Raw genomic sequence first — 21,949 nt, 5'->3', positions numbered from 1 at the left:
TTGTAGTGGGAGATTGGAGAAAGAAGCTGGCACCGGAGAAAGAAAGTCTCTGAGTAAGAGAACTAAGTGATTAGTACTTGTGTAGAGATGTTATTGGTGCTTGGACTCAAATCTATAATACATAAAGAATATTAATAAAGACCATTGAAAAGCTATGTAGTAATGAGAATTATAGAAGAATAAACTGTGCTCACATACTAATGTTCCAGTCACTTAATGTTGCATAATAAACCATCCCCAATCTTAGGGGCTTAAAACAATATTGTGCTCACAAATCTGCAATCTGGGCAGAGTTCTGCCGGGACAGCTGGTTGATTGCTTAAAGTCTGAGAGCTAGAATCATCTGAAGGCTCATTCAACTCAGACACTTGGAGGACAGAACATCTGGGGCTGCTGGGGCTCCTTGGACATCACTCTCTATCTCCACATGGACCCTTCGGCATGGCAGCTGCAGATTAGCCAAACTTCTCACATATCAGCTCATTGCTCCCACGGACGTGGCTGAAGAAAGAGAGTAAGATAGAAACTTCACCACCTTCTATGACTTAGCTCTGGAACTCAAACAGCACCACTTCTGCCACATTCCCTTGGTGGAGGCAGTTACAAAGGTCTTCCTGTATTGTAAGAGCACTGAGATGAGGTCTACATCAGAGCAGCTATCTTTGGAAAAGATATCTGCCACAACTAACAACCACTGGATTACCAAAATGCTGAAACACAGAGTTGAAATAGACCTTGAAAAGACCATTTGTCATTAACGAAACTCATTCTGTAGGACACAGCTCACAGGTTCCTTCCTTTTGGAATCCCTCTTTGAAGTCCACCAGCTACAATAGCCCTCTGTAAATATGCCTACTCTCTCACTCAGTATATTCTACTGTAATTATTTTAAAAACATGATTGCAGTCAGGCAGGTACCATCGACCTGTCAATTAGCTAGACATTTTTTTCTAATCAATCAATATGGCATAGGAAACACCACAAAGAAAAGGCTTCAGACTGATAGGGAAAACACATTTCTAGGGGAGCCAGAAGTGACACTTTGCACAGAAAGCAGAGCAGGGAGAAAAGCATCAGCGATTAAGAAGAGAAAAACTGACATCATACACGCAGAAATATATAGTATATATTTTTGCCCTATATTAAAGATTGAAGGCACAAGCAGTAAATGTCATAATAACCTAGAAAGGCAAGCGGCTGAGATGGAAGCATTGCTGAAAGCAGTGGTTCTCCAACCTCACCTGTTTCAGACTCACCTGAAGAGTCTGTTGAACCACCCCCAGAGTTTTTGATTCAGCAGGTCTTGGTGGGCCTGAAAAATCTGCATTTCTCACGAATTCTCAGCCGACTCTGTTGCTAGTGGTCCGATCCTAGGCTTTAAGAACCACCAGCCTAAAGGTTTTTAGATCTGGAAGTAGTGGCCGCAGCTGAAGCCCTGGCAAAGATAAAGGGACCAGAAGGCTGGAGAAGATGACCCAAGAGACGAAGTGGCCTGATTTTAACAGGGTCCATTTTTCTGTGGGCCCCCCCTACTGGCCAGGGGATACTCAAGAGTTTATGCTCCGGTGGCCAGGAGGCAGACACCGCCGCGTCCTCTCAGGCATGGTAACGAGGCGCCCCCTCCCGACGGTCCCCGGGCAGTGTTCGCCAGAACTGCACACAAGAGTAGCGGGTCGAGGTGGGCGGGGCTAAACCGGACCCACTGGGAAAACAAGCCGCAGTGACGCGAGTCCCCGCCCCTTAGAGCGGGGGTGGGGCGCCGGATCGTAATTGGTCAGCGTTGCCCGTGCGCAGTGACGTTATGCTTAGGCGGAACGCTTCTAAGAGGAGCGCGGGAGCTGAGAAGTGGAGGGTCGGTTAAGTCCCCGAGAGGCCTAGAAGATATTGTTACGCTCTCGGGTTCTCGTTGGGAGAGCGGGAGCTGCTTCCCCACGAGCTTCCTGTCCTAACCGTCTGCTACCTCGCAGTGCCTCCCTGCCTCCCACGTGCCCAGGTGAGCATCCGAGTGGGGCCTCTGTGTGTGTGTGTGTGTGTGTGTGTGTGTGTGTGTGTGTGTGTGTGTGTTCGGGAGGGAACAGCTACTCTACTCGTGGCACGAGAGAGGAGAGGAGCGAGAGGAATATGTTCTCAGTTTTCTTGAGGCTCCGGGAACCTTCCTTCTTACGCCTTAGGGATCACTAACTGGTCTGATGTTGCTGAGTCTTGCGATTCTACGAAATTAGGCATCGATTAGTTTTCCAAACAATTTTAAGTGCCTGCTATGAGTTAAGCACTGTGCTATGCTCAGGGACTACACAGGTAATTATGTTACAGGTACTTAGAAGTGGCAGGCACAGAGCAGATGAGTGATTCATATTTGAACTGAAGTGAACAAAGGCCCCGAGGAGAGGACTTCAATCCGGAAGACAAATAATTATTACATGGTGGTGTGATAGGTGCTCAATTTAAGGTGTACGTGGAAACATAAGGGGTGAGCTCTTTGTTTAACTGATACCTGATCTAAGGGTTCAAGGAAGAGGCAAAGAATTGAAAAATCAAGCCTCAAATATAAGGGGGTTGGGGAGGGTGAAGTAGGTAAAGGGGATCAGATATATGGTAACTGAAAGAAACTGGACTTTGGGTGGTAATCACACAATAGAATATATAAATGTCAAATTATAATGTATAACTGAAAATTATATAATTGTATTAACCAATGTTACCCCAATAAACTTAATTTAAAAAAAAGTCAAGCCTGTGAATTCTCAAGCCACTGCCAGTGAGCCTCTACAACCCAGTTGCAGATGCAGACACTTAGTTCCCTATTCTTGCCAAGAAATGGAAAACTCATTGAAGGATATGGATTCTTTTATTCTCAATAGGCTCCTAATTTCAGAGAAGATGACAGAGGAACTGGATCTCATGGGACACGACTCCGATGGGGGTAGTGAGGAAGTGGTCCTAACTCCTGCAGAGCTCATTGAAAGGCTGGAGCAGGTAAGCATCTCAAATAGAATCCAATCTTAGTCTTTTTATTTAGTCAAACTGTGCAAATGTCAGGAAGCAGGAAATGAAGAAATGAGATTCAAGGCTTATTTCATGAGAAGAGCGAGTGGATCTTACCATCTACACAGAAATAGGAAGTAGCAGGGACAGCCTCTGTTAGAAACCTCATCTTAAACACAAAGCCCTCAAATGGGGCCAGGAAGGGACAGCTTTGAGTACATTTAATAGAACAGTTCACAGAGCAAGGATTTGCTACTTGATATTTCCAGGGACTACGGAGGAGTTGTGTGGAAACGTGGAAGTTTTATACCTTAGTCTCTTAAACATCTCTATTTCCCTGTAGAATACTTGGGTTAGCAAGAAAGGGCTGAAACACCTTTTTTAGGAGAAAACTGGTCTTATTCCTTTTTCTCCCATGTACTTTCTTCTGTCAACTGTTCTCTATGTTTTCAATCCTTATCTAAAATTATTCCTAGGCTATCTCTCTTTTTAGTCATAATAGCTATGATTTGAGCATTTCCTATGTGCCAGTAACTATTTTATTTATAATTACTATCTTGTGAAGCTCTGATAGATAGGAATTCAGACTATCTGCATTTAAATCCCTTCATGCCGCTAGTCTATTATGTGACCTTAGGCAGGTTATATAGCTTGTCTCAAGTATTTCCTTGACTGCAAAATGGAGTTAATAATAGTGGCTACCTCACAAAGTTTTTGAGTAGATTAAATGAGATAATATATATAAAGCACTTAGCATATTGTCTGACTCATGATAAACACTCACTGAATGTTAGCTGTGAGTAGTAATAATCCTTACAACAACACAGTGAGGTAGATATTATTGTTATCTCTATTTTACAGTTGAGGAAACTGGAGCTTAAAGATATAATTTGCCTATGGTCGCACAATGACAGCAGAGCCAGGATATAAACCAGGTCTCTGACTCCAAAACACATGCTCTTAATCCAGTACACCTGCTGCCTTATTCTTCTCCTTTTAACTGCCCCATTCCAGAACTTTCTCACAGTAATTACGTTAGTGTTCTTCATTCTTTCCTACCATACATGCCATCTTGAGTAACAAAATCAAGGGAACATAATTTTTAAATTATACTTATATGATAATCCTTACTGTATAACAGTGATTCTTAATTTGTTTTTATATCACAGACTTTTTTGAAAATCTGGTGAAAACTCTGGTCCTTCTTCAGCAAATAATAATACCACCCATGCAGAATTTTTCATATAATTTACCCTGAAACCTGCCTACCTAGTAGTCTGGGGGCCCCAGTTTAAGAGTCCCTGCTTTTATTAGAAAAGGATTCATTAAATGGAAGTTTAAAAAACCACAAAGCATAAAGGACCAAACTGATACATTCAACTACATTAAAATTAAGAACTCTTTTTACACCTTCTTGAGAGTGAAAAGACATGCCACAAAACTGGGAGAAAATATTCGCAAACTATGTAACTGACAAAAGTTATGTAGTATCCATAATACACAAATAAACTTCACAAACAGACCAGTAGAAAAATGAAGTCTTAATAGGCTTCTCCCAGAAGTGGAAACCAGGATGGCCAAGAATCACATCAAACAGATGTTCAACCTTTTTAGTAATCAGGAAAATGATAATTTAAATCCCAATGAGATATCACTTCATACCCATTAGATTGGCGGAAACGAAAAAGGTGAACATTATAAAGTATTGGCAAGAATGTAGAGCAGTTTGCACACCTGTATACTGTAGTGGCCGTGTAAATTGGTACAGTCATTTTGGAAAATAATTTGTTATTATCTGGTCAAGTTAAAGGCACACATATCTTGTGGCCCAATCATTCTACTTCCTGGTACATACCCTAGAGAAAATGTGCACATGTACTCCAGAAGACATGCACAAAATATTCACAGCATTGCTTGCAATAGTTAAAAACTGCGAGTACCCAGATATCCTTCAACAATAGGCTATATAAAAAATTATGGCATATACATACAATAGGAAAATTGTATGTATGGCATATACATACAATAGGAAAATATACATACAATAGGAAACAGCAATAAAATGAGTAGAAGATAACTCCTGAAACAGCATGGATAACTAACTCTCAAGAACGTAACACAGAACAACAAAAATTAAGTTGTTGGAAAATCATTTATGTAAAGTTCAAACACTTGTAAAACTATTATTTAAGGCAGAGCTTGCCAGCTTGGGTGATATGGCACACACTGGTATGCTGCATATGCCTCCGTGATTCATTTTACCCTCCACCATCTGGGGCAGCCAGAGCATCCAGGCTGATTGCCTCTTGTGGGTGACAGCAGGAAGGCAGTCTAAGGATAGTAGGGTCTGACAGCACAGCCTCAGCTTGGCAGTGGGTGACCATGAGTTACATCTCGGGCCTGATGCTCTCTTGCAATGCAGCCAAGGAGTTGGTCTGCCGCCTGGACAGCTGCTGTAGCAGGACACAGACTCAGGCTACATGGCATTGATTACCTAAGGAGAACCTGCCAAGGTCCACTGATAAACACAGCTCCAAAAGCACATATAGGATAGTCTTCAATGTTTATGAAAAATGATTTAAAAGTTATTACCTACAGTGCAAAGTTTCTCATTTTAATGATTATATTAGTTTGCTAAGGCTGCATATCAGACTGAGTGGCTTAAAGAACAAATTTATTTTCTCAACTCTGGAGGCTAGAAGTCTGAAATCAAGGTACTGACACAGTTTGGTTTCTTCCTAGGCTTTTTTTGGGCTTGTAGATGAACGTCTTCTCCCTATGTCTTCACATGGTCTTCCCTCTGTGTGTCTGCATTCAGATTTCCTCTTAAAATGACACCAGTCATATTGGATTAGGGCCCACCTAATGATCTCATTTTAACTTAATCTCCTTTTTAAAAACCCTGTCTCCAAATACAGTCACATTCTGAGGTACTAGGAATTAGAACTTCAACTTATGAATTGGGGATTGGAGGGGAGGGCACAGTTTAGCCCATAATGTGATAAACAGATTGTCATTAAAAATTTTGATCAGGACCCAGATGTAGCCATTTCAAACATGGAACCTGATTATCTAAAAAAGACCATGGATTTAAATACAAGCAAGTTTCTCACTAAAAATTTTGAAAAGATTTTATTTGAAAGTTTTATATTAATATAAATTTTCCCCTAATGTTTTATATTATATCATAGTTTCATAATATAAATGAGATTTCCCTCCACCAAAATCTACTCTATTTTATCCCAATGTACTAAATAAACACTATCATTTTCTTTGAATGCCCTGTCATTAAAAGATTAGGAAGCACTGTATAGAGACACAAACAAATGTAGTGAAACTACAGAAAATTAAACACTAAATTCAAAATAATGATTATATCTGAGGAGAGAAGGACACAGGGACTTTTAAACTAATGATGATATTTGTTAATGAAGTTATATATACACAGGCATTAATATCACTGTTCTTCATGTTAATATGTATTTTATAAATATTTTTGTACCTATTAATATTTAATAAAATCAGTTAAAAAGAAAAACTTTATAAGTTCTCTATGAGAATTTCATCTTTTCTCACTTATGCTACTTGAAAATACAGGTTGTCTTTCTGATTAACTTCTGTAACACTAGTACAGAAGCTTGAGCACTTGAAAAAATTCAAGTAGAAGTACACAGTATTTAATAATGTGGCTTGTTGATGGTGATAATTGGAGAAGCAGAGACTCAAGGACATCAAAAAGAATAAATTGAGCCTGACTGGCATGTAATTCTGAGCTATGTTAAAACTAAATTTCCTATAACTGAAAGATAAGTGTAGTTTTCCTCAGTCACGTGTAGATATTTCAATTTTCTAAATCTTGATAGTTTCTGAAATGTACCAAGCATTTGGGCCTGCGTCATATATTAGGAATTTAACCTCTTATTTCAAAACTGTTTAATATATAAATATCCACTTCTATTGTGATCTTTTATATTCTAGGGCAGTTAGCAAATAATTTAATATGTTTTTTCATCAATGCAATGAGGATAACTATATCCATTTTCCCTCAAATGTTACAATGATGAATGAAAATATTTGTAAAGTACTCTGAGCTTCAGGAATGAAGAGATGTATAGATTGATGTAGTGTTACTTCGACTCTCAAAATTGAAAGATGCTGATGTCCCCTGGTGGGAAATAGCAGGTGAACAAGTAGAAATGTGTTAATGCTACTTGGTAAAAATACTAGAATTTTGAATACTAGATGGTGTTACTCTCAGCAACAGGTATCATAACTGACATATTTTTGAAGCGAACAGTGATTTTTTTATAATGTTCGTCAAATATGTTTGTAAACACAGCTTTACTACTAAAAGAAATAGAAAAGCCACTATTAAATATAACTTGTATTTCCAACTGGTAGACAGTTTTCTTTGACTGAAACAGCTGTAATTTTCATGGGGTATGTACAGACTTATAGGGTTATTTTCCTCCATTGTGAGTGATATATATATTTTTTTAGGCCTGGATGAATGAAAAGTTTGCCCCTGACCTGCTGGAAAGCAAGCCTGAAATTGTAGAGTGTGTGATGGAACAGCTAGATCACATGGTAAGAGTTGCTTATCCCAGGGTTACAAAGGAAGAGAACATTATAGGGGTTTATCAGTATAGTGAGAGGTCTGATAGCAAACATGTTTCATTTGGCCCAGCCTAGTTTTGTTTTGTTTCTTTTTAGTATTGAATTAGTTATCCACATTTATAAAGCATGAGATTTCCTGTGATATCGGAATATCACTTCCCATAAACAGTCTAAAAACCTGTCATCACCAGCTCCATATTTTTACATGATAACAGCTGACCAGAGCAGGGTAAAGGCCATCCCCTTTCAATGTACTTTCCAGTTCCCTACAGTCCCTAACTACCCACCTTTCTAATGTATCTTACCTGCTGGGCCCCTATAGACATTTGAGTTTTGGGGCCCTGTCTTAGATGAGCTGGGTCTTAGTCATTATCAGCCTCAGAGTAGCTTTAAAACATTGATATTTGACAGTTTCTCAACTGGTGATTTAATACTACTTTTTAAACCCTTTAGACATTTCTGTCTGCTGTATTATCTCCTTTATAATTGGCTTGGAGTTCTTCTAGGCCCTTCTGACCAATCATATTCAGATTCTGTTTAAATGGTCATTTTCTAAAAGTACAGGCATACTTCCTTTTATTACGCTTTAATTTATTGTGCTTCACAGATGTTGCGTTTTTTTAGAAATTGAAGGCAAGACCCTCCACCACCAAAAAGGTTACTATTCTCTTACTTGTGGTGGTCTGGAACAAAACCCGCAACATATTCGAGGTATGCCTATAAATGAGTTTTGTTTGAACTTTTTATAATGAGACTGTAGTCATATATTTGTGTAATTATGAAATTAAAGGAAAACGAGAACTCATATAATGAGTATTTTGTTCTCCTTTGACGTAAATGTAGTGTTTGCGTCCTGAGTATTGCCAGTGATGATGGTCCTTTTTGGCTATGTACAGATTACGCAAAAAAGGTTCTTAGTCTTTGAATATCATGCTTTTTATAAACCTCATTTTCTCTTTTAATAGGAAGAAAATCTCAGGAGAGCAAAGAAGGGGGACCTGAAGGTCAGTATCCATCGAATGGAGATGGAGAGGATCCGCTATGTCCTGAGCAGCTACTTGCGGTGTCGGCTCATGAAGGTTTGACATGGCATTAAGGCAGTGCAGTCTGTAATATAGTACGAGCGTCTTGGGGAGAAACTGGGCTGGGGCCTGGGAGGGTCCAGGGCCTGAAGATGCTACGAAGGCCCAGTATCAGGGTAGCTAAAGAGTAAGGAGTGCGAGAGATTGTTCTGGAGAAGCATAGATGGAACGTGTGTTGCACACCTCTGGGAACACATTTTTTGTCTATTTGCTACTTGAATGGTGCCCCCTGGAGTTACAGCATGGCAGTGCTGACTTGACATTCAGCTGTAGCTCTGTGGCCATCTATCTAACTTATAAAAATGAAATTGCAAGCATTCTTATTTTGTATGATATCTCTTTTAACCCCAGAAAGTTCTTACTTCCTTGAAGTTTCTTCTCATTTGACTCCACTTGTCCCCTTAGTTATTACAAAACAAATATAATCTTCTATGTGAATTCTCATATCTGAATATCTGAAGACAGCTCATGAATCTCATTGAAGTCCTCTCAGCTAAACATTTCAACCATTTATTTCCATTTACTCTCCTGGTCTCCTCCCTACAAAGATTCTAGTTTATCAGTATCCTTCTTCAGTTATACCACCTCAACCCAGTACAATATTCCAGTTGTGGTCTGGTCATGTTTGTGAATAACAGGATGATCACCTCTCTTATTCTAGATATTAAAATAGTAGTAATGCCACCTAGTATCACATTAGTGTATCTGACAGAGACCTCACACTAACTCATTCTGCCCTCACTGTTAATGTAACTTTACCTGAAGTATTTAAGTTACCATTACCCCATCCTCTCACCATCCTGTATATATATGGCTGGGTTTTAGGCCCTATGTGTAGGACCTGATACTTACCCCTCTTAAACTTCATTTTATTAAATTGAGCTGTTTCCCTGGTCTCTGGCTCCTGATCTTGTTATCTAACATATTAGCTATCTCCTAACACTTTATGTCATCAGCAAGTTTGACAAGTATGTCATCATCGAAAGTCTTATCTGACTTGTTAATAAGACTAGGCCAATAATTGAATATTCTACCAGAGACTTCCCTATGGATTGACATCTGTCCATCAAATCAGTATTCTTTTTTCAACTGTTTATGAGTCACCCAGTCTATATTATCACCCAACTCCAGGTTTACGGTTTGACCACAAAGGTGTTATAAAGACACTACCAATATTTTGGAAAACATATTGTATTGAAACAAACAATATGCCTTTCAACCCACCCTCGACTATTAGCCACACACTTTTTTGTTGTTGTTTGGGTAAATCCTCTTCATATTAACCATTTACTTTTCTTTGAGTTCACAAACTGTCTTTTAAATTATCTTAACACTATTCAGTGTTAAGAATACTAATCTGTATAGAATTTCCCACTTTGTATATTTTTGAAAATTGGGAAATTTGCCTATCCCTAATCTTTCACACCTCTTTTTAGCTAATTTTTCTGAGATTATGAAACTACATATATTTTTAGTACACTAAATGATATAGTAGTAGTAGTAGTAGTAGCAGCAATTTACATATAGCAGGAGAAAGTGCTTCATACACTTAAACTCCATACAAATGTTAATTTAATTTAATTTATCTGGAACATTATTGATCCAAGCCAGAAGACAAACTCCTTTAAATAGTTGAGTGTTCCTTTATCTTGGCCTTCAGTTCCTTCTTACCATTGTCATTTCCCTGCTTACAAGGAGCATTTCCTTGACAGAGATAACCATAGCCCTTGACTTCAAACAACAGAGCGATCCCTTCCAGGTACTAGACCACATGCCTTTTTGTTGCTTTTTTTTCCCCCCTGATAATTCTTAGCATTTTTCTAAGCCTCATCTCATTGTGGACTTTATCCTTGCTAGTTACATTCATATAATTAAATGTCACTATTCTGTCTGCTTCTGTATTCTGTATGCATCTTTCCAGCTTTTTTATGTTTCATCTCATAGAAAAACACTCTGTACAGTTACATAAATGTATTAAATAATAGTCCCTTCTCTTCCTCTTAAATATCATTTACAATTGTATTTTTAGATTATTTTTTATGAATGCCTCATCCTTTTTAAACTGACTTCCTTTTTAGAGCCCTTATCTTTCCCCTGAATTCTTTGAAACTTGCCTTCTTGAAGAAGGTTATTATTAAAAATAGTCTTGACCACGAAGACTTGCCATTTTTGAAGTCAATTGCTATATTAACCTCAACCTCAATAGTTTTCAGAAAACTATTATGTTTGACATTTGACTCTTGACAGATGATTTCATTGTGATTTTTATATATCCTCACAGATAGAGAAGTTTTTCCCTCATATCCTTGAAAAGGAGAAAACACGCCATGAGGGGGAGCCTTCTAGCCTTTCTCCAGAAGAGTTTGCCTTTGCCAAAGAGTGAGTAAGCAGTAAGTGTGGGAACTGCCTTCCATTCCCTGGCTCACGAGCATGAGCTTTGGTGGTTCATGAAGCCAATCTCAGAGCCAGTGTTGTCTGTGTGATAATCCTGATGGCCCCTACCAGCCATGTTGTTACAGTGATTTGAATTTGGATATTTCAGGTACATGGCTAACACAGAGACCTACCTAAAGAATGTTGCCTTAAGGCATATGCCTCCTAATTTACAGAAGGTGGACCTCTTGAGATCAGGTAAGCATTCTTTTTTCAGACATCCCAAAGGGCTGTAGTTTACATCCAACTTTCTTCAGGTGCTTTAGAAAAGATCTTTTTCTTTACTCGTTTCCTCTCAAACATGGAAATATAAGCATGTAGATAAGCAGAAAGGAAAAGAGAGGAATTAAAAACAAAAAATTATTAAAAGCAGGTACAAAGATAGCCATGGATTCTTCAGGTCTGGCTGAAATTCTTGTGACTGCCATGGTATATTAGACTTATTCCTGTATTCAGTCGTTCATTCTTTCAGCTGCTATCTACAGGGCATCTGCACAGTGCCAGGCTCCTCTCGCTAGTCTCTGTGCTCAAGGAGCCAGCAGTCTTTTCTTCACAGATTCCAGACTGAGCAGGGACTATCTAGCTACCAAGAAGGACTTGAATAGGAGGCTATGGAAACCTTCAGTGATTCCTCGTAACAAATAGTAATGGCTCCTCACTTTTTTGTTGTGAGACGTTTCTCTCATTATGGAAAAGGGGGAGCAGGACTGAGAGTGTTTGGGATTGAAAGAGAAGGCGGGTGAGAGAAGAGAAGCATGGCCAGTCCTTCCACCTCTCACCCTCCTCCCAGAGTCCCCTTATAATTCTGCTGAGCTGAGAGGAGAGAAGAGTTATGGTAGTAACTCCTAACCTTGGATCCACTAACTGGGGACCCCTAGCATGTAAGTTAAAGTCCATATGCCTCAATCTTTCATAGCTTGCCATATCTAAGCAGGACCTTATCAGACAGAATTGCCAGACCAATTCCAACAATGCTCCGGGGACTGGAATCCACCTTGTTCACAAGCTAAGCTTAGTGTGCTGAAGTCACAAGTTAAAGTACAACTGAACCCTGAGAGTTCATTTTTCCCCACAGCCTGTGCTAGTGTCTACACTGTGACCCATGTGACAGGTGGAAGAACTAGAACAGGATGGTGGAGGCATGGTTCACCAGGGGTCTTAGTCAGCTCAGGCTGCCCTAACAAACTACTATATGCTAGGGGGCTCAAACAACAGACATTTGTTTTTCCACAGATCTGGAGGACAGAAGTCTGTGATCAAGGTGCTGGCAGGGTTGGTTTCCTCCAGGGCCTCTCCTTGGCTTGCAGATGGCTACTCTCTTGCTGCCTTTTCACACGGTTGTCCCTCTGCACACAAGCCCCTCAGTATCTTTTCTTGTAAGGACACCAGTCAGATTAGATTAACCCCTACCTTAATAACCTCATTTTAACTTAATTACCTTTGTAAAGGTCCTGTTTCCAAATACATTCTGAAATACTAGGAGTTAGGGCTTCAGCATATGAATCTGGGGGACGGGGGGTAGGACACAGTGAAGCCTATAACACCAGGAGCAAGCCAGACCCATACCAGATTTGTGGAACACTGAATTAGTCATCTTGGTGAACCTTCCTGATGGAAACAGAAGGCCCAATCCATGTCCAGTTCTGCCAGTTTTGTCTGTATCTTAGGAGCGGAGCAAGGACCATATGCCTAATCATTGTCCACTGCTATTGCATCCAGTTGATTAAAGCACTCACAGAACCACTGATGGGCATGCATCCGAATTCCTGAAACTAGATCTAAGCCATTGTTCCAGAGTTCCTAAACATTGGTGGATACCTCCTAAAACACTCACATATCTCTTGTCCTGGATCCCTTTCAAGGACTAGATCCAGGCTCCTGGAATTGGAAGCTGCTGGGGGAGGAATGTTTTGAGGAGGGGAAGATGAGCCCGCCCTGGTGAAATCTGAGTCTTGCTTAGTCCAAATGTGTGAATACCCTTCTGACCTCTGCAGCCCTGTAGACCCAATGGCAGGGTCGGGGAGGCATGTTGAAATCTAAGCTGAGTTTCCTGGGATCAGTACTTGTCCAGTGGAGTCAATTGACCCTGAAGTTAGAGTCCCTTTGAGAGGCCCAAAACCCTGAAGCAACCTAGGGACCCTCCTTAGACCTTCGGAACCAGTTATCCAGAACCCGCTCCTACAGATGAGGGAATCAAGGGCAAAATGAAATCTGAGCTGGGCTCTTAGAACTGAGAGTTATCCAGTAGGTTCTTTGGACCCTGCAGTTGATAGAGTCCTCCAGGTACAAGTGGAGCGCCAGGAAGTGAAGAGCTATCGAGGAGCAGCCCAGCTTAGAGCACTCGAAGTGTTGGCCGGTGGTAGAAGAGGAGGGATGGCAGTAGCTATTTAATCTGGGGCTGATGAGTGAGGGACTTACAGGTAAAACCTGTTTTCCTTAGTCCAACACTCAAGACTATTACCATAGGATCCGATCTTTCTAATACAGCAGGTCCTTGAATAACATGGTTTTGTTCAGCATTTTTTCATTATAACATTGATGAGCTGCCAAAGGACCTTAACTCTTGTTTACATCAATTAGCGTATGTTAAAATTGGTTTAGTTATACACCATTTCACTTAAAATCGCAGCATTTATCAACAACATTAAGTGAGAACTTACTGTACTTTCTTCTCCTACTCCTTTATATAAAAATATCTAACCAGATTTATATACTCTGTCCTCCCAAAATGTCATGCATATTTTATGTGGCCCTTGCCATTACCTCCCAGGTTCACTCTTTTCTCTTTAAGTCCTACCCTTTTCTTTAAAGCTTACATCAACTTCTTTCTCCCCACATCATTGAATGAATGTGCCACTCAGGTAAGGCTTCATCAAATGCCGTTGTTACCAGAGACCATGTGTTCTGTTTGTATCCTCCACAGTGTGTAGCAGAATTCCCCGCATGTCTGAAATACCCATCATTTGTTGAAAGAGTGGTTGCTGTGTGAAACCTTGGGTAGGAAGCATGCTGTTTCTAGGAGGAGCCAGATCTCTCCTCAAATCACCCTACTCCCAAAATGCTTTTACATCAGGTCCCTCAATACTCAGTATCATTAATTATAGTGACCTTTCCCATATTGATCTCATTAACTGAGCATTTTCTGATTATATTATTGTTTTTCTGGCAGTTCCCAAACCGGATCTAGATTCATATGTGTTTCTAAGAGTGAAAGAACGACAAGAAAACATAATGGTAGAACCAGAAACAGACGAACAGAGGTGAGTGACGTATGTGTCTTTGACAGTGAGAAATAATTCCTCCGGATAGAGCACCAGCTAAGCTCTGCAGATATGTTTTCTTCTTCCTTTTCAGGGACTATGTGATTGACTTAGAGGAAGGCTCACAGCACTTGATCCGATATAAAACCATTGCACCCCTGGTCGCTTCTGGAGCAGTACAGCTAATTTAAAACCAAAAATAAATAAGCAAGAACGAAGACATGGAACGTTAGAGAAAATATTTATACACTCCTCATATCACTTTGTGCCTAAAGACAGACTTTTCTCAACAGTGCTGTGGATCACTTGGGCACTAAGAGAGGTGCTCATGGCAGGATCCCTAACTTGCTGCATATCTGAACTTTTTTGCCATTTTAGCCAGAATCAGCAGATGGGGCCATTGCTCTGTTGATTCTGCACACTGGGCAAGTTCATGGAGACTCGCACTTTGTGCACCTTTTCCCTTCGTGGTATGTTTTTGACTAAGGAAAATGAGGCAAAGGTTGTTCCTAAAAAGGCATCACTATTAGGGGACCATAGTTAGCCCTGACCTGATACTGGTAGGAGAATCCATTTAACCTTCCTAGTAGGAAGAGTGTAAATAGATTAAAGAAAACAACTGTGGTCGTCTTCTGATATGTCACTAAAATTGTGTAAACTGACTTTTTGGAACCTCTAACGTGGAATTTAAGACCAGTTTCTGTCATTCTTAACTAAGAGTCACAACCAAACCAATATCCATTATTAAGTTTTGGTTTTGTGGAAAAAGAAACGTCGGACAGTTCTCAGTTTGTAGTCTAATGCAGTATGTTCTCCCTGCTGGTGACCTGCAGCCTCCCTGTGTCTCAGGCAGCTTCGCCAAGCCAGCCTGCAGACCATCTGGCCATCCTTGGCCAAGGCTCTGTTAGCAGAGCAACATTAATATCTTATATTATGACCTTAGTGGCAGCTTTTCTTTTTTAAGCTCTTCACATTTCTCAAGGAAAATGGATGAAATTAAACTAATGTGAATGGAGACTATCACCATGATATGTGAAGGAGGGATGCGAACAATGAATGAATCGTCTTTCTTTGAAACATAATAAAAAACAGCCTTTGTTCCAGTCTTTTCTTATTTAATGAAAAGGAGATTTTCATTTACATGATATAGGCTCTTAGAGTAATCGCTGTAACATTGCTGTCATTTCTAGGAGAAATCACTAGGTAAAAGCAAGGAAGGTTATACGCATTTTATATTTCATATAGTACCTTATTTTTTCCAGAGTGTTTTTACCTTCTTTAGCTATTCATTTAACAGATGTGTACTGAGCATTCAGTGACAGAGACAGTTCAAGGCACTGAAGCTCCAGCCTAGGATAATATAGTAACTGTCCCTGCTCACATGCTGATAAGTGCCATGAAGAGAATTCACACAAGGTGACTCACTGGAGAGTAACTAGATTGGGTAGTCTGAGAGGTTCTCACTGAGTACAATGAATCTCACAGTATTAGGCTGAGATCTGAATAATCAGAAGGAGCCAGACACAGAACTTAAAGGAAGAGCATTCCATGCAGAAAAGGCACCTCGCGCAAAGCCCTGCAGTAGAAACAAGCTCTGCCTGCTGTCAGTGTGGCTAGAATGCAATGTGCAACATGGAAAATGGTGCAGGATAAGGTCTGACAGGCCAGGCCCAGCTCACTTATGGCTTTGTTAGGAAGCATCCCTTTCGGTCCTCACAGCAGTCCTGAGAAGTAGGCAGGTCTGGTAGTATGAAATAGGTGGGAAACAAAGTGGATGTTCAGTGATAAGTCTGAGACTAGAACCTAAGTCTTCTTTCTCCTAGTCACAAGCGTCATGCTCACTCACCATTGCTTTCATTGTTGTACTAAGCAGCCAGAGGGACATGGGCTATCATGTTACACTATTATAAGTGCTTCCTAAGCCTTAATACGCACACCAATTGCCTGGAGATCTTGTTCAGATGTAGATTCTGATTCAAGAGTTCTGGGGTGGGGTCCAGGAGTCTGAGGAGATCCTCGGCTGTGCAGTTGCTGCTGACCCAGGGACCACATTTTGTGTGGCAGGGCTCTTATATCTTCCTGTCACCAGCTTCTGTCCTGTGCATGCGAGGCCACCTGGAGGAGTTTAAGGTCTCTACTAAAGCCACAGAGTAAATTGTTCCATTTGCTAGTCACCTCTTCAAAGGAAGACATTTAAATACGTGTTTTTAACATAAAGGGGAAGTTGAATTTCAAAACCAAGTAGAAAGGGAAATAATGTGACTTAGTGTGATGTTGACTTTAACTTTTTTAGTTTGTGGTATTGTACTTTATTGTTAAAAACAATACTGGAAGCATGACAGAACATTTTCTTCAAATAATTGCATCATAGTTTATCATAAGCTTGTCACCAGCAAATGGCTATTCCTGAGAAATGCTTGCAAGTGGTTTTCCCCACTGTAGCAATCATGTATCAGCTGTGACTTTGCACCAAGATGCCTGCCAAGGTTTACTTTGTGCTCACTAAAACAGGCAATGAGGCTTTAGTGCCATCTTTGTATGCATTGACTTTCTTCTGTTATGTACACAAAGCTTTCAGAGTCAGTTGTTAAGCAGGTGTGTTACCAATTCTTCATAAGATGTTCTTTAATTTATCATGGGAGGCTAAACATTCCAAACATTTGGAATTCTTCAGGAATTTCTTTTCCTTTTTTTGTGTGTCGTGGTAAAATACATGTGACATAACAATTGCCATCTTAACTATTTTTAAGTGTACAATTCAATGGTATTAAATACATTGACAGTTATGCAACCACTATCCATCCCCATAACTCTTTTCATCTTGTAAATCTGAAACTTTACCTATTAAACAATTCTCCATTCCCTCTGCCCCCATCCCCTGGAAACCACCCTTCTACTTTCTGTCTTTATGATTTTGACTACTCCAAATACCTCATATAATTGGAATTATACAATATTTCCCTTTTTGTGACTAGTTTATTTCCCTTAGCACAATGCCTTCAGGGTTCATTCATATTGTAGCATGTGTCAGAATTTCCTTTTTAAAGCTCAATAATATTCTATTGTATGTATATACCACATTTTGTGTATCCATTCATCCATCGATGGAAACTTGGTTTGCATCCGCGTTTTGGCTATTGTGAATAATGCTACCATACACATGGTGCACAACTGTCTCTTCAAGACTGTTTTCAATTCTTTTAAATCTATCTCCAGAAGTGGAATTGCTGGATCATTTGGTAATTCTATTTTTAATTTTTTCAGGAACCACCATATTGTTTTCCACAACAACTGTACCATTTTACATTCCCACTTATTGAGGATCCTTTGTATGTAATGATTCTTTTCTCATTTTCTCTTTCAAGATTCTCTGTCTGGCTTTTGGAAGTGTGATTATAATGTATCTAAATGTGGATCTCTTTGAATTCATCTTAGTTGGATGAATCTTACTTGGTTGAATACTCCAGTCTTACTTGGAGTTTGTTGAGCTGCTTGGGTGTTTATGTCTTTTATTAAATTAGGGAAGTTTTCAACCATTATTTTTTCTAATATTCTCTGCCCCTTTCTGTCTCTCTTCTCCTTCTGGGACTCCCACAATGCATATGTTGGTCCCCTTGATGGTGTTGTGTCCACAGGTCCCTTAGGCTCTGCTCACTTTTCTTCAATCTTTTTTCTTTCTGTTACTCAGCCTCAATAATTTACATTGCTCTATCTTCATGTTCACTAAATCATTCCTCCACCTGATGAAATCTCTTTTTGAATCCCTTCAGTGAATTTTTTATTTGTTATTGAACTTCTCAGCTTCAGAATTTCCTTTTTTGATACTAAAATATTTTCCCTTAATGAAGATTTTCGCATGTCATTTGTTTAATGGGAGACAATTAAAATGTTATATAAATAGTTCAGTAAATAAATTTTTACTATTTATATTTCGGATAATATAATTTTTCTTCAAAATCTGTATATTTCTGTTTTTTTTTTTTCAATTAAGAGTTGACATTCAATATTGGTTTCAGGTGTACAGCATAGTGGTTAGACATTTATATAATTTACGAAGTCATCCCCCCCCCCTAAGTCTAGTACCCACCTGGCACTATGCATAGTTATTACCATATTATTGACTATATTTCCTTTGCTGTACTTTACATCCCTGTGACTATTTGTAACTACCAGTTTGTACATATTCTTGTGATGTTTTCAAAGCTAGATCTTGATATAAACATGACTCATCAATAGATCCTAGAGGAGGTCTGTAAGATTCAGATTCAAATTCAGCAGCAGCTTTTCAGTTCTAGAAAGAATTATATTCTTTATCTATCCTGCTGCATCTTGGTCAGTTAAGTCTCCATGCTTTTATTTGAAGTCTGCAGTTGAGGTAGGAATCACCAAGTTTTCTCTTGGAGCAAGGTTTCTCTTGAATACTGACCTCTTACCAAGATTTCCAACACAAGGCTCCAGGATCCACCTCATAATTAGGGTGCTGGGTAAAGATCTGTTCTGCTCTTCACAAGAAGTTTGATACTGGTCTCTGCTAGCCTTTCATTAGCCTTGTTTAGTTTATTTGCCAGTGATTTTCTAACTTTTAATTCCTCTAGGTAGAGTTGCTTATATTTTTCCAATTTTAGCTTATTAGAATCTCCTTGAGAAGTTTCCATTTGGAGAGTTCAGGTTCTAGATCTTTAATTCTGAGTTCCACTTGACTTCTGATTGAAGCATTATTTTTTTCTCTTAACTGCTCTGTTTTCTTGAGATGCTGCTTGTGCCTTAAGCAAATAAAAAGGATACATTTTTAAAATAATTATAACCTGAATAATTAAAAAATTTTTTCAATTATAGTTGACATGTAGTAGTATTTTATATTAGTTTCAGGTATACGGCATAGTGGTTAGACATTTAGATAATTTACAGAGTAATCTCCCCTGATTAGTACCCACCTGGCACTATACATAGTTATTACAATATTATTGACTATATTCCCTATGCTGTACTTCACATCCCCGTGATTATTTTGTAACTACCCATTTGTACTTATAAATGCCTTTAACGTTTTTGCCCAGCACCCCAACCCCGTTCCCATCTGGCAACCATCAGTTTGTTCTCCGTTATCTATGAGTCTGTTTTGTTTATTTCGTTCTTAAGATTTCACATATTAGTGATCATGTGGTATTTTCTTTCTCTGTCTTACTTCCCTTAGCATAATACCCTCTAGGTCCATCAATGTTGCCACAAATGGTAAGATTTTATTATTTTTTTTAATGGCTGAGTAATAGTTCATTGTATATAAATGCCACATTTTCTTTATCCAATTGTCTACTGATGGAAACTTAGGTTGCTTCCATATCTTGGCAATTGTCAATAGCGCTACAGTGAATATAGGAGTGCATATATCTTTCAAATTAGTATTTTGGATTTTTTGGATAAATACCTAGCAGTGGAATTGCTGGGTCCTAAGGTAGTTCTATTTTTAACTTTTTGTGGACCCTCCAAACTGTTTTCCATAGCGGCTGCTCTAATTTGTAATCCAACCAACAGTGCACAAGGGTTCCCTTTTCTCCACATCCTTGCCAGCACTTGTTTTTGACTTATTGATGATAGCCATTCTGACAGGTGTGAGGTAATGTCTTATTGTGGTTTTAATTTGCATTTTTCTGATGATTAGTGACTTTGAGCATCTTTTCATATGTCTCTGGAGAAATGTCTGTTCGGGTCCTCTGCCCATTTTTTAATTGGATTTTTTTTTTTTTTGATGTTGAGTTATATGAGTTCTTAATAAATTTTGGGTATTAAACCCTTATCATGGGTATCATTGGCAGATATATTCTCCCATTTAGTAGGTTGCTTTTCATTTCGTTAATAGTTTCCTTTGCTGTATAGTTCCATTTGTTTATTTTTTCTTTTGTTTCCCTTCCTTGAGAAAATATATCAGAAAAAATATTACTAGAGCAATATCAGAGAGTTTACTGCCTATCTTTTCTTCTAGAATATTTATGGTTTCGGGTCTTAAATTTAAGTCTTTAATCCATTTTGAGTTTATTCTTGTATATAGTATAAGACAGAATTTTTGTTTCTTACTAGGTTTTCTATATCTTTATTGATGTTGCTATTTTGTTCTCACATCATTTTCTTGACTTTTTTCACATCTTTCTTTAGTTCTTTGAGCACCTTTAATAAAGTTTTAAAGTTTTTGTCCGGTATACCTACCATTAGGTCTTTTTCAGGGACAGTTTCTATTGATTTTTTTTCCTTCAGATGGGTTGCACTTTGCTGTTTCTTTGTATGCCTTGTGATTTTGTGTTGAACATTGGGCATTTGAATCTAATAATATGGTAACTCTGGAAATCAGATTCTCCCCCTTGTGCAGGATTTGCTATTTTTCTGTTTATTGTTTTTGAGGGATGATGATGATGATGATGATGATGATGATGATGATTTTATTGTAAACTGTCTTAGTCCAAAGGTCAGCTTTAGGTGTAAACTTAAATCGTCTCAGGTCTTTTCTGAGCCTTTCTCTGGGCATATGCAATCACTTTCTAATTTTTTTCTGTATATGAAGTTATTTTTGAATGTCCTAGTCTTTCCGTCTGGCTCCTGAATGGGGAAAAAGTGAAAAATACAGAGGAAAAGAAAGGGCACCAGCCTTTAAATCACTTGAAAGTCACTTCAACCAGAGGGGAAAGGGCTTGCAATACTTGGGGGAGGCACAACAATAATGGCTGCTACCTCTGTGATCAAAAGCAGTCAGCGATCAGAGCACAGATAGTTCCCCAATATTTGGAGGACAGGGTTCTTTTTTCCTACCATGGCTCCCACAAGCTGTGTGCAAGCTGTGCCAGGAACACTTGCCATATGATAGGGCTGGTGGATTGGTAGCTGCTCCTGTTCTTAAGAGCTAAAATTGACCAAAATTAGCTGCAATTGGCCATCTAGATCTTCCCTTGGAAGTTGTAAGCCTTCAACAGACTCCAGAGTTCAAACAGTTATGTCTGACAGATTCTGCCAGTGTAATTGTTGTATTGGTAGAGAGGCAGATTCCTGGTGCTTGCTATTCTGACATCTTCCCAGAATCCTCTAAGAGTTAATTTTTAAAATGTATCTAGTCAACTCACTCTGAAAGTGCTCTCATCTTGTCAAAAAACTTCATTTTTTATTTTTATTTATATTTTTAGGTGAGGCAACCCTTGGTTGACCTCACAGATTGCAAGGACCTTATCAGTTTACAGTCCCTTCTTTTTTATTTTTATTTTTTATGCCTACAACACCTGGTCTTCCTAGGTGGTCTCCCATCCAAGTACTAACCAGGCCTGACCCTGCTTATCTTCCAAGATCAAACGGGATTGGGCTTGTTCAGGGTGGCATGGCCATACACTAAAAACCTTCATTTTTTAAAAAGCAAAATCAGCATTCCTTATTTAACAAATTTGATTTCAAATAACTTACCTATTTAAAAATTGAATATCCCTTTCATGGCTGAAAAACAACTACTGAAGATATTCAAAGGAATGTACTATCGATTCTGAAGGCATAATAATGTCTAATATTTACTGAGTATTTTACTATGAATCTGACTGTTCT

At 39.0% G+C, this 21,949-nt stretch overlaps 1 protein-coding gene and 1 pseudogene across 2 annotated transcripts; one reads left to right on the top strand and one right to left on the bottom strand.

The window, feature by feature from the left end:
• The first annotated feature begins 1,798 nt into the window (after positions 1 to 1,798).
• GINS4 (GINS complex subunit 4) lies at positions 1,799 to 15,483 on the top strand. 2 transcript variants are annotated; one of them, XM_006916278.3, is made up of 8 exons: positions 1,799 to 1,993; positions 2,862 to 2,976; positions 7,486 to 7,572; positions 8,568 to 8,681; positions 10,966 to 11,063; positions 11,227 to 11,315; positions 14,287 to 14,377; positions 14,472 to 15,483. In XM_006916278.3, the coding sequence occupies exons 2-8, from the start codon at positions 2,881 to 2,883 to the stop codon at positions 14,566 to 14,568; spliced, it is 672 nt and encodes a 223-aa protein (XP_006916340.1). In that variant the 5' UTR covers positions 1,799 to 1,993; positions 2,862 to 2,880; the 3' UTR covers positions 14,569 to 15,483. The 2 variants fall into 2 exon arrangements, with proteins under 2 accessions (XP_006916340.1, XP_024905702.1); XM_025049934.1 differs by lacking the exon at positions 1,799 to 1,993 and adding an exon at positions 4,534 to 4,673.
• A 6,141-nt stretch (positions 15,484 to 21,624) lies between these two features.
• Positions 21,625 to 21,743, bottom strand: LOC112483499 (annotated as a pseudogene).
• Between the last annotated feature and the right edge of the window lie 206 nt (positions 21,744 to 21,949).

Source organism: Pteropus alecto, unplaced genomic scaffold (genome assembly GCF_000325575.1).
Source record: "Pteropus alecto unplaced genomic scaffold, ASM32557v1 scaffold24, whole genome shotgun sequence".
Classification (NCBI taxonomy): domain Eukaryota; kingdom Metazoa; phylum Chordata; class Mammalia; order Chiroptera; family Pteropodidae; genus Pteropus; species Pteropus alecto.
Note: the sequence above shows the minus strand (reverse complement) of the source record. Positions and strands in the feature narration are given on the sequence as shown.